Genomic DNA, 16215 nt, shown 5'->3' with positions numbered 1-16215 from the left:
TTTTTTAAATCCCTCTTACCGTGTGGGAGTGATACAAACAATTTACCTTTTGATGGAGTGACAGGACCATATGAGGAAAACTTGCAAACTGAAAGAGCACAAAGAAAATGAGCTGGCTGGAGAGATGCTGCCACAGAAGCTGACTGGTTCCACCATCATCAAACTTCTCTTCAGTCTCAGACCGTTCCATGGCATACACCACAAGATCCACCAGCTGGTCCTCCAGCACAGGGCAACGTTGCTTGTGCTGTAAGGCAGAGATCAGATACAGTATTCCAAAAGCCTTGCCATTAACTCCAGAACTTGCACAGTTGCAGTTACAGCACAGTATTTTGACAGAAGGCTGGGAAGCATGAGATGAAGTCTGAACTTAAGTTAAGGATAAGCCAGTGTATTAAAGCTGCACTATGTTACAGGTCACAATGATTTTTACATTTTATCATATATTCCATAATGCCCTACTCAGTTCCAGAACACAGCTCATCAATGCACAGATAACATCTGGGTTTTTTTTTGCTGTTTTATAACAAATTCATGCAGAATGTTATTCCTCTGATCTTGCATTCACAGAAAACAAAGCCCCTTCTTTGGGGTTTTTGCTGGATTTTTTTTTCATTCCTTCTTTTCACCATTAAGTCCATTTCAAAAGTAGGCAACACCATAAAGATGTATCAATTATACCACCAAATGCAGAGGAAACATCCCAATACATGATGAAGGTAGTTGATAACTATTCTCTTTTTACTCTCTTTTTACTTGGGTTCACCTACAGCCTACAACTACCAGCAAAATTAACATCTGGTTAATGCTCCTATCACTAGATGCTGTCCTATTGACACAGCACCACAGGCTACAAGACAACATCAAAAAGGCTTGAAAATTAATCAGTGGTACGTTCTACATACCGTAAATAGAACAGAAATTACACATCAGAGTGAGGAGCTCCTCAAATGTTAGACTGCCACAGTCTTCACACTGAGCTATGCAAACCCAGAAATAATTAAAAATACACACCATCTCTGATGATTTTTAATAATGAGCAAATAAGGAATGCATTATATATTCAGATATATTCTGTTAGTACAGATGTATATAAAATAGGTCCACTACCAGTAATTTGGAACTCAGATGACAAATCTTCAGTTCAAGACTACCAAGTATAATGTCACATGTTACAAGTTCTTCAGTGCAACAACTTTTTATTACTATCCTGCATTTGTATTGTTACACTCATATAATGTACTATTGTTATGGAAAAAAAAACCATGGAGAATTTAACTTATTTCAGAAAGTGCTAGAACTTTGGAAATAATCTAACCTGTTTGTTTTGATGCAATCTATACTCAGGAATGGTCACATTTACTCATTTATTTATTTGGCCTGATGCCTGTAACATAATGCAGCCTTAAAGAAAAAAATATTACTTTAATGATACAAAAGAAAAGGAACTGAGCTGCTCAAACACTCATCATGAAAATGCATTATCCCTTTCTAGAGGCAAAAAAGTGTATGTAAAAAAGTTTTAAAAGATCACCCAAATACTCATAAAACATTTTAGGGATGCCTTAGATGAATTCTTTGACTTACTAGCCAGGCAGCCTAAAGAAAGGCTACTAGAAAGATATAATAAAAGTAAAGAGAGATGCTGAAAGGAGATGCTTGTTCTACCTTCATTGATGGTAGTCTTTTGCTATGAAAAAAAAGAGATTCTCTTCAATTAAAAATAGAATACAGAATTGGCGAAGTTGACAAAATACAGTGAACAGCATCCCCTGTTGCATGCTCTTTGCGAGCTCAAAACTGCAGAAAGCTACAATTCCAGCTGTGCTTTCTTGAAGCATGCTTAACACAAACCTCTAGCTAAAACAGGAAGCACCGATGATACCTTTTCTCCCAAGTACGCAACGTCATTATCACAGACCAACCACGGTACAGGTTTACAGAGAGCAGTATTGGCACCATCAGTTCAGAACTCTTTGGGTCTTTTGTGGCTTGTTTTTCTCCCCCTCCCAAAGCAACTAATTATGAAGCAGAGCAGGGTGCAACAGACAACACTACAGACTAGTTTATAATCCAGCATGCAAAACTACTATGTACAGGGCTTGAAATTTAATAGTTTGCTAAGCACTGCGTTAATGTAAACCTAAAGCCTAATCAGGTTAGGCTATATTAATTTAGAAAGTTATTCAAAGAATACAACAGGAAAAATACTACTGTTAAAAAGACAGCCAGAATTTCCAGTAGGAATTTTCACTATTCTGAATAATTCTATGACTGGGAAAATTTTAGAAGCCAGGAAATGAAAAAAATGAATTCTTTTATACTGAAAACCAACTTTTATTGTTTTAAAAACAATTTTCCATCAGAAAAATAGCAGTACATCCTATTCTATCTTCATTAATTTAATTTTCTGTCAATTTTTTTTCCTGTATTTTCAGTGAATATACATTTTTGCACAGATTTTGTATCTATAGTTTTGGAACTCTTGGAAATAAAATACTGTGCTGCACAGGAATTTGCAGGATTGGGTCCTTGTTTTATTAACTACTCATAAGTGAAAGAAAATCTCAGTATAAACTGAGATGAATAAAATTATAGGTGAGAGCTGATTACCCTCACTACTAAGCAGGAATTCATGTTTTGGCATGGCTTAAGTAAAACAAAAATGAACAACAAAAAACCTCTGAACGCTGGATTATGTATGAAAAAATACAGCATTCAAAATAACTATGCTTTTCCCCTAAAGTAAACATGATTCAAATTTTTACAATTTGGTTGTACTAACATTTTCCCCATTTTGTTCTAAAAATAACATTTAAAGATCTGAAAATACGTAATTTCATTTAAAACATTATTAAACCATGAAGAAATACAGGGGGGAAAAAAGCGCTTCCATGACAACTTGAAACCAAAATTTCTCAAGACCAGCCCTCTGATGGACTAGTGGTATTTCTTTAGAGTGGATCAGAGCTTCACTTCGATGGTGGCTTGCTGTTCTTATTTGGGTTTGAATTTTTAATTCCTTCTTTTTTTGGGGTGTTGAGACAGGGTGGGTATCTAAGAGTGGGGCAGGGGCATGGCTAGCATTAAAAGGGCTTCCTAAAAGAAAAATATTTTAAGGAGTCAGTAAGGCTGGCTGATGGCTGTGACAGCTTTTGAGTATTTTAAACAAACAACATTTAGTAAGTATCTACACTTAAGAAATGGACTCAGAAGACCAAACCACAGATGCCAAGTTCCCTACAAGAGTAAATGGCATCTCCAGAAGTCCAATTCAAAATGCCTGAAGTAGTTAATACATGACAGAACTACTCCCACACTTCCATTTTCCAAAACTGTATGCTAAGAGGACACAAAGCTTATTGTTTATATTATACCTGATTCTATAATCTCTTCCAAGTTTGGCAGCCATTCTCAAGTTTCCCTCATTAAAAAAAGGAGTAAGTTTCAACAAAAAACATGTACTTGAGTGTTCTCAACACATACCCTTACAATCAGAAACATATAAAAAATAATCACACCCCTTAAACTAAGTATTTTGCCATGTCATCATCAGTAAAATTGGATAGTAAGATGCCAGCATCAACCTAAATTTAAAAAAAAAAAAAGTGAAAGGAAAGTAAATTTTTAAATATTGCATTATGTCATTCCTTTCACTTAATGATTCTGCTTACAACCGTGTCCCCATGCTAATTATCCTGATTTGTAGCTAGCAGAGAACACAACTACATATTCACCTGCACAGAGTAAGGCATAGATAAGCTGCAGATTACCACTGCTGGTTTAAAAGGTGACCAGCCAAATACACTAATTAAAGAGCAAAATCATTAATACAATAGCTGCTAATTAAACATTTGTATATCACAGAAACAAGACACCTGAAAATTACCTCCTCTCTCAAATATTCCCCAAACCAGAGAAATCAAAATAATAGTTTTTGATTGATTAGAGGACTGCAACAAGATCCTAACTGCAACTATGCAACTATGCAAGCAAAAATGGCATTTTATTCTTTATGCAAGTCTGTACAGAGAAGGTAAAGATATAATCCAAAACCTCCAAAGTGAGTTCATATCCTTAAGACACTACTTTAGTTCCCTTTTAAGAACCAACTGTAAGATCCCTAAACCAAGTCTTAATGTGGTATCAGTGCACTAAGACACTTTGAACTGTTAATCATTTTCCAAAAAACCAAATTGTTATATAGTTCAAAAAATTACTTAAAAAATAACTAAGAACTGAAATTAACACCCCAACTAGCAGAATATAAATTGACACAGAATTGTTGAGTCACTTAGGTTGGAAAAGACCCTTAAGAGTCCAACTGCAAACCATGATAACATACAGGATAAAATACAATTTGAGTCTTACTTCCTATTGACCAATTCAAACAGATATAAAAGAGTATGTACTGTCCCACACAGAAGTACAGAGCAGCAAAAACTCAGAGACCCCACTCACCAACAAAAGAAAAGTTTTGAAGTCCACATTATTACATTTGGACTTAAAGCCATATACTTGATAAGGGTATTAGAAAACCTCATCCCTCAAGAAAACATAGAATCCGGAAAGGAACACATGAATCTGTAAACTTAAGAAATTTTACCTTCATTTTTCTCCCTGCAAGGTTAACAGGACAGCTGGGTTTGTATGTTTTTTACACAACTCAGTGATGGCTTGAGTAAATGGTTTTCTAACACAGATCTGCTTAGTTAAGACTGAACCAGAAAATTTCATTGTTCATCTTCAAGAATATTTGAGAACTAGGACAAATCTGGCTGAACCATACCTAGATTGTGATGCCAAAAGACTCAAATGAAGGCTCCAATCCTGCAACTGGATCTGTGTAAATAGTTGACAGGGCATACAAGCAACTTCACATAAATAATGATCATAAATAAATAATGATCATTGTGTTGTTTCTGTATTTATTCTGAAACAAAATTGGCACTTTTTGCATTTCTAAGTGTCTTCTATTATAGTGACAGTTCATTTCTGCAGGTTATTTCTCTAATAATAAAATACAAAATTATCAGCCATTTTACTGAAAGCATTGATATAGTTACACAACTTCTGAAAAGCATGCTACTATTTTTGTCACGTGGCTACATTAACAAATTGAACTATAACACAACACTAATTTGTACCTAAAAATGAGAAAAATTTTAATGTTTTCCACAGTTTAAGCAGAGTATATTAACATTTAAATGGAACATATTTCCTGTCCTATACCACTGTACCACCCACCTCTATATTTGTATTTTTAACTCACATATTTTCAACTCACAAATTTTCAACATCTTTATGCTGGTGTAACTGTAGTAGCACAGCTATAGTTCATGTTCTGTCAGCATTTCCTTTATAAGCTACATTCTTCACGTTTGTTCCTCGGCCATAAAAATTCATGCCAGGATGAAACTTTGTGTAGGAATTCCTATACTAGCAAACAAATTTTAAGAAGTATAATTTAATACATTTTATTTCTTCAATTACTTTTAGAGGACAGTGAAGTAGGAGTTAAAACCCAGCATTTTAAACATAAGTGGTTTTTTACATGAAAGGACAGACCATCCATAGTTAGAAGAATAAAATGGGTTCAAAATAATTTTTGCCTAGATCTTGTACTATTTACCAGCTACAAGATGGACAGAGGAATAGTTTGATTTATCAACTCAGTGCAGACACAGAAAGACGCACAAATACTACTCATTTAAACAGTAAACCAAGCAGCTCAATTCCAGGGTTTAACATTTCAGCTGCTTTAAGTCTCAGATACAAGAGATTGTCATATACAACACAGAGTACTGTTAGCCAAGATGTAGGAATCTATGCATTCAAAAACATTGTCCCAGTTCAGAAAATGCACTGGTGTATTCCATTACATTGGGAAATATACACAAGGTTTCAAGATCATGTAAATTTTATAGTCAAGTTACAAACCTGAAAAAAGTTTCTTAAATGGAAACACTGACACAACCTTCACTATAGTATTGCAAACAGCAACGCTATTTTATAAAATCTTAAACACTGTTTTTTTAAAGTAGGTGTGGCAATTATTAGCGTAATGAGGGATAAACTGTAAATATAACACATAACTTCAAATTTCAAGCAGAAGTCCACTTGGTTGATTTGCTCAGGTGTTTATTTAAACAAGTAGTCAAAATTTTAAGGAACTACTTTTTCTGTGGTACTCTGCACTACTGTTCTTTCACCTAGATTGGAGAATATTATAATTACCTGTTGGGAAGTTCTTTACAGAGGATTCCTAATGATAAGAAAACTCCACTAGTAAACCTTTCTTTTTTTAAATGATGTATTTACAGCCTTATATTTTTACAATTAAGTCCAGTGGATGTTTTTTCCACCTGCTTAAGGAAAGAAGTTTTGAACTAAAAATCTCTCCTCATCTGAAAATTCCAGCAAAGTAAGTTATGACTGGTAAGGGAAATGGTAGCAGTCCATTCCAACGAAAATTTTAGTATCAAAGGACCACTAACTGTCAGCTTTATGCTACATCTCTCATATCTCTACAGAATTGTAGTGAGAATTTGCCCTTGACTAATGGTCCTGCCAATTTCAAGCCCTGGCTGTACACGTATTCTCTACCTGGAATCAGTGGCTACAAAGCGGCCAGCGTATCGTTAGTCACAATACAACAGTAAGGTTGTGAACATACCTGAGCAATGTTCAAGGTCTAGAGCATTGGAGGATGGGCAGGACAAGACAGGACAGAACAAAAATAAAGGAAGAAAAAAAGAAAAGACAAAACAGTGACTATGAGGCCAGCCTCAAGGATCCCCAAGTCAGACTAAGCCCCCCCATTCTAAGGTTTCAAAAGAAAAAATGTAACAAAACAAACCCCAGCTTTCAACTGTTCTAGTATTATAACATTCCAATATAACAGAGTACGAAAATGCTTTAAAAACTAACCAACAATAACCAGTCTCCTACTGTCTGTCAAAGGTGTACTTGAGGCTGGCCTTATAGGAAAAAAAAGCAATGCAAAAAAAAATCATATTTTAAATCTCTACTTTTCAATTTAACATTCGTAAAGCAATATACAAATGATAGGAATAACAGTGTCCAATTAACCTAATATGATCTCATAAAAAAAAAAAAAATCACTCTCTGTACCTAAACTGTTTTGCTTAGTTAGCTATAGCAAAGAAAAGAGAAAAAGAATAGTGCAGATTCTATGCAGAATTAAATCACGTTACAGCACAGTACAGTACCTGCTTATTCAGACCTAGCATATTGCAGACCATATCCCTTGAATACGGTTGTTCCAGCACATATCTCAACAAAGCAGTCTGTGGCTCAAACAGATCCTTGAAAAAGAAACAAGCAATCACATACAAACATATATTGCCTCAAGATGATGTTTAATACTGAGTTTACATTTAATTGAACAATGTAAGAATGAATGTTTCATTTATGCAGATATGTATTATCTGGTTAATCGTCTTGCTCTCTGATAACCAAAAGAAATAAGGAGATAATCATAGCTCCTAAGAAGTGGCAGATTTTATGAGGACCAAGTAGAAGTACATTCTTCATCCAATAAAAGGATAGTACAATTCCAGGAACAGCCTTGAACTCAAAGAAAAAAATGTAAGACAACTGAGGCAATGGACCAAAGTGCATAAAAATCAGGACTAATGTGAAGAAATCAGATATGAAACAACTGCTCACTGCATCTTCCAATAGCTGAATCACTTCAAATAAAAACATTATCTGAAGCTGGCTTCAAAACAAACAGAAGGAACTGGTTCCTCATGCAACATGAAGCTGAAATGTGGCACTCCTTGTCAAAGGAATGTTGAGGATACTAAAAGCCTACAGGGACTCAAGAAGAGTACTGAACAAGTATTTGGGAGATGAAAGTTTACTAAATACAGAGAAACCACATATGTCTCAGGAAACACACAAAATTATAATGACTGTAGATTGTCAGCACTATACATGTCATTAGATATACTGTATTTATTTCCTTTCTTAGACATCTAGGATATAGGGAATGGGATGCAGGACAACATAGATATTTGTCCTGATCCTTTAAATTCTTTCAGTACATCACTACTTCACACTCAGAGTTTTAAGGTTAAATATGCAAACTTTAAGTTTGAATTGTAAAATTATCCTTCCTGTGGAATAATGAAGAGCACAGAAAAGAAGGAATTCCTTTCCCATTCTCTTCCATCTAGCCAATTTTCCAATCAATTCTCTGCTCTCAGTTGCTTTCTCACATGCATACACCCACAAAGCACATTAAATTATATCTCATGTTCTTCAGCATCCTGGACAGCAGTTATACCAAACACTACTTTCAAGGTCCTCTGTATACAGCTTGAAATCATTGAAATATAAAACATCTACACCTTCGAAGTTAGCCTAAGTGGAACAAATGGATATTCACAGTTGAAACTTTTCCCTGCTTTAATGACATAGAGGTTTTGTTTTACTGAATATAACATGTTTGGGAAGTATAATAAGGCGTACCTTATCATATGGTAAGAGACCTTTCAAAGGAAAACGAAGGGTTGTAGGATCCAGCTTCCATGAGTTACACATGGCGCCTGAGTTATTTACCACGGGAAGGAGACTACAGCGACCTACATGCAATGAAACATAAATTCTCAACCAGTGAGACTAGCCCATTGCCTAATAATTTTGATGCAAAAGCTGGCCTTGGCCACTTTAATGCTCTCCTGAAATTTCCACTGTTTAAAGCTCTTTACCATAGGATTGTTTCAAACTGATTTTATTTTTCTAATCAATTTTTAACTAATAAAATATCTAAGCAATAAAGTCCTCATTTATTCAGACTGGATACCCCAAAAATAAAGGTATTTGCAAATATCAGTCTAAAAGTACCCTTACAGATTACCAGAATGCTGTTCCCCTACCATTGCTTGACATAGGCATTTGATTTTGGCAGACTGACCCTTTCCACAAAGATTATAGCCTTATAAACCTAAGTATAATCTAAGTCTTTCAATTTCCCTTCATTCACCCTGTGGGCAAGGTTGTGTTCAGTAAAGCATTCAAATGCAAGCGTGTGTATTCCAATTAAAGTCAATGAAGGTCCAGTCAACTCAGTCAGTGTACCCCAGTGAGACCAAAACACATGGAAGTGTGTTTGGTAGGCTACATTTACACTTGTTGGTCAGTGCAGATTAGACAACTAGCCTTTATTTTAGTTGCTTAAACATAAGCCTCTGAACTGAGCCCCAAGCAAACCTGTGTATCAGCACGTAAATTTAGGTGCCTCAACTTTGACCTCTCTCAGTTCAAATTCTGTGATTTCTATTATCCAAATTGACCATATTGTTGTCACATAAAACAAGAAGTAAATAAATGCTTATTTCTTCCCTTCAATTGTATCTATACAGGTCATTTACACACACAACACTTGGAAAAAATAGTATGTGATCCCTGTCAGTCATACAAATAAAAGCTATGCCACACTTTCAATAGACGAATAACTGGATGCTTCTGAAACAAAAAGCTTTAGGAGCATTACGGATGAATTTACATTTTTAATCTCTGCACTAAAGAAGCTCCATCACAACAAACCTTGCTCAAAACTAATGCAGCTGTTATTAAACTACTCAAAGCAAACAGAAGACATTTTTATCTTTTGAAGAAAAATGCAGCAGGCATCACATTAGAACAGCCAAATTTTGATCATCACATTTCTAACAGTAAAGGAAGATAAGCATTTCTTTCACAGAAAAGTAGAACCAGTACTCATCTGAGCTAGGAAACGTTCACCCAGAAGCCTGTGACAACAGGCTGAGCAGCTACAAAAGCTCCAATGGAAACTGAAGTCAAAACACTCCATGACTAACATACCAGTGGATATTTATTAACTCAAAATCCTTGAGCACAGAAAACCTACAATTCTCCTACTCTACTAGTCACCTGTAGTTAGAAACCATACAACCATGTAACAACTAGTACACTTCCTCCACCAGCTGCTGGCAAAAAATTATTTTGATCTCATCAATATGAATTTTCCCCCTCAAAACAAAAACTGAAGAGAACCAAGTCTGAGAACAAACTGACAAGGGTAGAGGTACTACATGAAACATAAGATCTGAATTATTTTGCTTAGAGATATATGTCCCAAAAGGTTTTAAGAAACAAAATAGTTCAACATAAATGAATTTATTGTGAAGTCATTCATTAAGACATTCTCTTACCACAAATAGAATTTATTCTTGCTGTAGGTCTGAAGGTATCCACAAAATCTGATACTAAATTACCTAGTAACTGGGTGAGAAGAGGAGAAAAAAATCAGGGTTTAAGTTCCAGACACTGATAAGGAATATTTAAGACATAAATATATATATATATGCATTTTAATAACATATGCAGGAATCTGCTAAAATAACTAGCTTCCTATGCATCTCAAAAAGTTGGCAAAATCATCTGGAACATAAAACCACATAAGGAAAAATGTGGCATTAGAAAGGAAGTGCAGGAAGCACTCTTCCCAGTTTGCACTCAAGTAGGAGTTTATATAAGAACTGTCTCCTATACCAACTATGTTATTTGAATGCATAACACTTAGATTATTTAAAATAAGCTGTAATTTCTGTTCAAAATAAATCTCTGCCAGTGAATAACAATTCCACATAGAAAAATGACCCAGATTAGTACAGTCTACTTCAAATCTCTCAAAAGACAGTAACAGTTTTCCCATTAATACAAGGGAGTTGGGATTTTATCCTATTCCAAACACCTAGTTATTTTAACAGAATGCAAAATTAAAAACTAGATTGATACTACATTCTTTTTTTGAAACAATGACCATTTTCATCCCACCAGAGCCCCAAATATCTCTGTGTAACCAAGTTTAAACACAGAAAACACTGGTCAGCTCTTTAAAGTGATTTTTCTTATCCTGAAGCCATAGAGAAAGCACAAAGTGGCAGGTGTGCATGACCTGCATTTCCAAACGTATTCAACAAAACCAACTCAGTGCTTCAAGAGTTTTGAACATCAGACCATAAGACAAAATTATGTCATCAGTTTCATGCAAGATCACAGGGAGCTACTGCTGCAATCACATCAAGACCGTATCTTCCTTTATGTGACTAAACACAGAGCTTACTGTTGAACAGAGTTTAAATTTTCACATAAACTTTGTTTTAAAAAGTAAGTGTTGTGTGCAACAAAATTCCCGGGTACATTAGATATCCTATCATTACCCAGTGGGGAAGTTTTCCTTCAGGATATAGTTTTCTGATTTCTGTAACTGCAAAGTAGGCAGGCAACAAACACGCATTTCTTTCCAAGATGTAGGCTACCACCTATAAATAAAAAAAAATACATCAGTGTAAAAGACCCTGGATAGGGTAAATAAATGTGTAATCTGTCTATTAGCCTGAGACAGCGCACTAAAACAGATACAAGAATTAAAATATTTATTCTTAAGTTGTATTCTGACAGTAATACTTCAGTCTAAAACCTGTTTTTAATTGTACAAGCTAAGTTAGACTGTTTGAGCCTAAGAAAGACCATGCCTCTATGTCTGCCCACGAAGTGTTGAAAACAATTACTATTTTTATTCACTAAGAAAAAAATATTAATCGTTACTATATCCTATACATCTTACCTTAGGCAAGCCAAGCATTGGGCCTGACTCTCTTACAGGGATTTTAACACTTATTTACAATGTCCCACAAAAGCACTTTGTTTATTATATAAAATGCAATTACAGTAAAGAATTAGAACACAAAGAGTAAGACTTTCCTGTTGAACTATACCAACAATCAGAGCTATCCCAACCATCAGAAATTCACTAATAACAAAAGAATGAGGCCTATTTTCCTCTACAGTGGTATAAAACCCATATAGTTACCTCTCTTGCTGCTAAAAGCTGCTGTACAACAGCTGAGCTCACAGTGTTTGGAATCGTTAGGATTTTCTCTAGGATCACTTTCAGCAGATCACGCACACCCTGAAAGCAAGCACATGAAATTAACATTCCCAGATATTCTTTATTTCTGGCAGAATGATAACACAATCAATATGGTCAGACAATATTTTGACAGACAAATTAGTTCTTGTTGCTAAGCGTCAGAAGACAAACTGCTACTGACTATATTAATACTAATTACATTAAATTCCTTATGGAACTTCTCAGTCTTAGGATGCTCCCAAAGAGAAAGTAACTCTTGGTATTTTGATGTACATCCAGAGGCATCCAACCTAGAATGCCTTTTGCAGCCTGACCAATGTTTTATTTTGTGTTTTCTGCTCTAACATGATCAACAATGCTGCAAGGTGATTCTCTGCAAGACGTGTGGTTTCCTACTCCTCATGGAGCTAAGGGCCACATCAAGGACTCAGCTTTCAGGAGCTTTTGCTATGTAGCAACAGGGTTAAAGTAGATGACAGAACTCCAGTCTTAATGCTTGATAGTTTTATTTTCCAGTGTTTACCACTTCTGCAACTGAATTAGGGTTATTTAGCTTGTAACTGAGAAAGGTGGAAAGGGACTGTAACAGAGAAAAGAGTATGAAGAGTTACACAATATACACAAATACAAAATTCTCTCTTAGGGTGAAGTTCAACCATGAAAAAGCATTAAAAGTGGTCTGAGTTTTCATTTGTAAGAAGAGCAGACTTTGAAAAATTGGATGTGTCTGAGATAAAATCATAAAAACAAAGATAGCAAATAACATGTCTCTGCAAAAAGAAAGGAATAAGTGGAAGATACCTTGTAATCTACACCTCCAATAATCTTCCGGACCAATTTAAATGTTAATGCCCACAGCTGAGTCCTTTCCCACTCAAGTGTATCGGAGTTTATCAGAGATTCACAAACCATCCTAGAAGAAGAACACAATGCAAGAATGAATGGCAGGTAATAAGCACGTGTTTTCCAGTAGTAACTGTACAATGGCACTGTAAAAATACCTCCAATATAACATCTTCCACATATCTTATCAATTATTCCAACATGGCTTACCTAGGTGGCAAAAGTCCAGTTTCTACTGCCATTGCTAGACAGTCATAAAGAAACGAAATTCTTTTAGGACTATGTTGGCTATGAATGAATCTTACAATCCACTGGACACACTGTTCATGGGACTCCTGAAAAAGCAATAGAGGGGAGAAAGAATGTATTTACAGGTAGTGAAACAAACTATAAAATTCATATAGTATCCCACTATGAAAAAATGAAACTAACACGAGAACAAGACTATAGATCAGTAGAAGTGATCCAGCTGTCCAACCAACAGTTTTTCCTACAAGTCTTTTAATCTTATTTTGAAGAAGCTCACTTATCCAGCAGAAGTTGGTCAGCTGTCCACTACAGGAAGTATTTCCCAGCTTAACCACTGATTTCTATAGTCATCTTTGGTTTTCACATGTAAGTTAGCACAGACTAAAGTAAAATACAACTGTTCTATATTACTTTTTCCTTTTCACAGTTATAATCAAATTCAGTGAAATTTAATGAACAGGTGTCCAATTATGGAGCAGTGTCTGGAGTATCTAGCTTTTGAAAGGTGATTTTTGAACTTAAACATCTATTTGTTTTTTTTTTCTTTTACCTACTTATTCACTTCTACCAGAAATTCTGTAATAAACTACCTTTTATTGTTTATTTCTTTACTGTTACATTTCTATTTGCTTATCTTTATTTGCACTGCACAACCTCTGCTGAACACTATACAATCTCACAAATCTCAAAACTACCTTTTTTTTCCTTGCTATGTCTTCCTATATTCTTTACTATGGCATGTCTGAAACCAGATTCTGAATGACTGAACACAGCCCTAATAGCTTAAATGTCTGTCTACCAGAAAAGGTATCTTTATATTAAAAAAAGCATATAAAGTTCACAGAGATAAGCAACAAATCAAATGTTAACCTGGGAAAGACTGCTCCAGAACTGTCTAAAAGCTCCCAGGCAGCTCATCAGTTTGGTTCTCTCATCTTCAGGAGTGTCCATAAACATCCTAATGCAAATAAGAACATTAGTTTTTAGCAGTACCCAATGAAACAAGTAGAAAAATACATTTATACATAAAATTTTGTACAAATAAAGTAATATCACACTTACCCAGGAAAAGCTTCTTCAATTACTTCTGTTTTCTGTAAGAGAAAAACCCCGAGTGATACTGTTAGAAGGTTTGCTTTGACTATCACACCACCACGATGAAGCACAAAAGAGTAAGTTGTGCTGTTACAGGACTGTACCAGAGAACAATGGATCTCTTCTGCTAAATCACATTCTTCCAAAGATGAGATTGCTTTGTTTTCATATAAACCTTGTAGATCCAGATTACGGCTGTTTCTTTGTTTTGGGTTGTTATTATTTTGTCTTCTAAACACCTAGAGATTAATTCACTTCCCAAATTTGGACAAATTGCTCTATTGTATGATTACAGTTCTTATAATCCGAAAAATTAGTATTTTTGAATCCCATTAATTTTTTGTCTCACTTATGTTCCACAACACTCAGTTACACAGATCAATTAAATATAATTACTTTCTCATCCAAATTTAGATCCATTGCTTTTTAAATTCCATTGAATGATGCAATGATCTTGTACTAGGTAAAAAGCTAAACACAAATATCCAGTTTATCTCCTCTAAGACCTTCCTTTCCCTCCCTTTTCTTTTTCAACTCCATTTTGCTCAAAGGCTTCTACATTGTTATTCTAAAACTTCAGCAAATAGGTTCTGGAAAATACTGTCCTAAAGCTTTTCCTACCTTTCGTAAGAATTTCATATTATACTCAGTTGTGATCTATCACTGACCACAGTGTATTTTCATTGCTATGTTACAGACATAAGAGCATGTAACAAAATCAACTTTCTGGTCCTTTTCCATCACTTGGCCCAGAACTTCCTGTCACTGCTACTCAAGAAGAAAAGGAGAAACTGACACTCATCTGCTCTGCACAGTAAGCGAGGTAAGGTTTGCTGCTGTCCCCCAAGTCGGTACCAGCAGCAGAGAAAGCAGTAAGTTGCTATATTTTCAGTCGTGGCTCCAAAAATACAGTGACATCTTCTCAGGAACTATTTTGTTGTTGTTCCATATCAATTTTAGGCAAGTAACAGTGCATAAAAATGGGAAGTGTGACAACACAGGCAAATGACAATGTTAAAAATGTGAAAACAATCTGAATGGCAGTGCCAAAATGAGGAATCAGTCATGTGTAGGCAATTAATATGCTACAAGCAACTTAACACCACACAAAGAAAAGTACATCACACATTTTATAAGGCCAACTTAAAACAGAAAGGTTGGGCTTTTCTTCCCTCTACTGAAATTCATCATATGGAAATAAATTTCAGCTTCTCTGAGACCTACATATTCTTTCCAGTTCAGATATTTCGATCAGCTTCTTTAGTCTGAAATGTCAGTCAGGCCCCCATTCAGGACTGTCAGCTACTGTCACCCCAGGGTTTCCAACTGTGAATGTCTGACATCTACCAAGAAGCTCATTCGTGTTCCACAGAAGTGTGATTAATGACCCACTGACTTGGGTTCACAAAGTGAAAGTCCTATTTAACTAATTTAGTATCTTTCTACCATAAGGCATCCCACCATTCCTATCCTACCTAGAGAGGACAAAGAGAAGGCAGTGGAAGTACTTTTTCTGGATAATGCTTTTAATACTACCCCTCACAGCATCCTTTTGGACAAGTTGTTGAACTGTGGGATAAGCAGGTTCACAGTGTGCTGGGTGAAGAACTGGCTGGAGGGCAGAGCTCAAAGGGCTGCAGTCAGTGAGGCTGCATCTGGCTGGTGATGGGTCACCAGTGGTGCTCCTCTGGGCTCAGTTCTAGAGTTCAATATATTGATATCTATATTTTGGTGCAGGAGTTGAATGCGCCATTAGCAAATCTGCTGATGATACTAAATTGACAGGTGCTGTTGGCTCTCTTGAGGAGGAGAGGCCTTACAAAAGGATGTGGATAGACTGGAGCACTGGGCAATCAGTGGCATGGAGTCTAGCAAATACCAGATTCCGTACCTGGGACAGAGTAATGCTGGGCACAAGTATAAATGGGGAAAGGAGTGGTTGGAAACCAGCCCTGCAGAAATGGATCTGGGGGTGCTCATCAGCAGCAGCTCAGAGTGAGCCAGCAGGGAGAACCTGGGCAGCCAGGAGGGCAAACGCCATCCTGGGATGCATCAAACACTGTGTTCAACCAGCCAGACAAAAGAGGCGATTATCCTGC

At 35.9% G+C, this 16215-nt stretch overlaps 1 protein-coding gene across 2 annotated transcripts in view; it reads right to left on the bottom strand.

The window, feature by feature from the left end:
* Window positions 1-16215, bottom strand: part of MED23 (mediator complex subunit 23) — a 37975-nt gene that overhangs the window by 20932 nt on the left and 828 nt on the right. The window contains exons 2-12 of one of the 2 annotated variants that reach the window (XM_039568924.1): window positions 14084-14115; window positions 13892-13979; window positions 12983-13107; window positions 12731-12842; window positions 11870-11968; window positions 11217-11318; window positions 10206-10275; window positions 8500-8612; window positions 7233-7328; window positions 6677-6694; window positions 47-247 (exon numbers count right to left, since the gene is read on the bottom strand). In XM_039568924.1, the coding sequence (XP_039424858.1) occupies window positions 47-247; window positions 6677-6694; window positions 7233-7328; window positions 8500-8612; window positions 10206-10275; window positions 11217-11318; window positions 11870-11968; window positions 12731-12842; window positions 12983-13107; window positions 13892-13979; window positions 14084-14115 (1056 nt within the window). The remainder of the gene's footprint in view (window positions 1-46; window positions 248-6676; window positions 6695-7232; window positions 7329-8499; window positions 8613-10205; window positions 10276-11216; window positions 11319-11869; window positions 11969-12730; window positions 12843-12982; window positions 13108-13891; window positions 13980-14083; window positions 14116-16215) is intronic. The other variant, XM_039568925.1, reaches the window with a different exon arrangement.

This window comes from Corvus cornix, chromosome 3, assembly GCF_000738735.6.
Source record: "Corvus cornix cornix isolate S_Up_H32 chromosome 3, ASM73873v5, whole genome shotgun sequence".
In the NCBI taxonomy this organism is placed as follows: Eukaryota; Metazoa; Chordata; class Aves; order Passeriformes; family Corvidae; genus Corvus; species Corvus cornix.
Note: the sequence above shows the minus strand (reverse complement) of the source record. Positions and strands in the feature narration are given on the sequence as shown.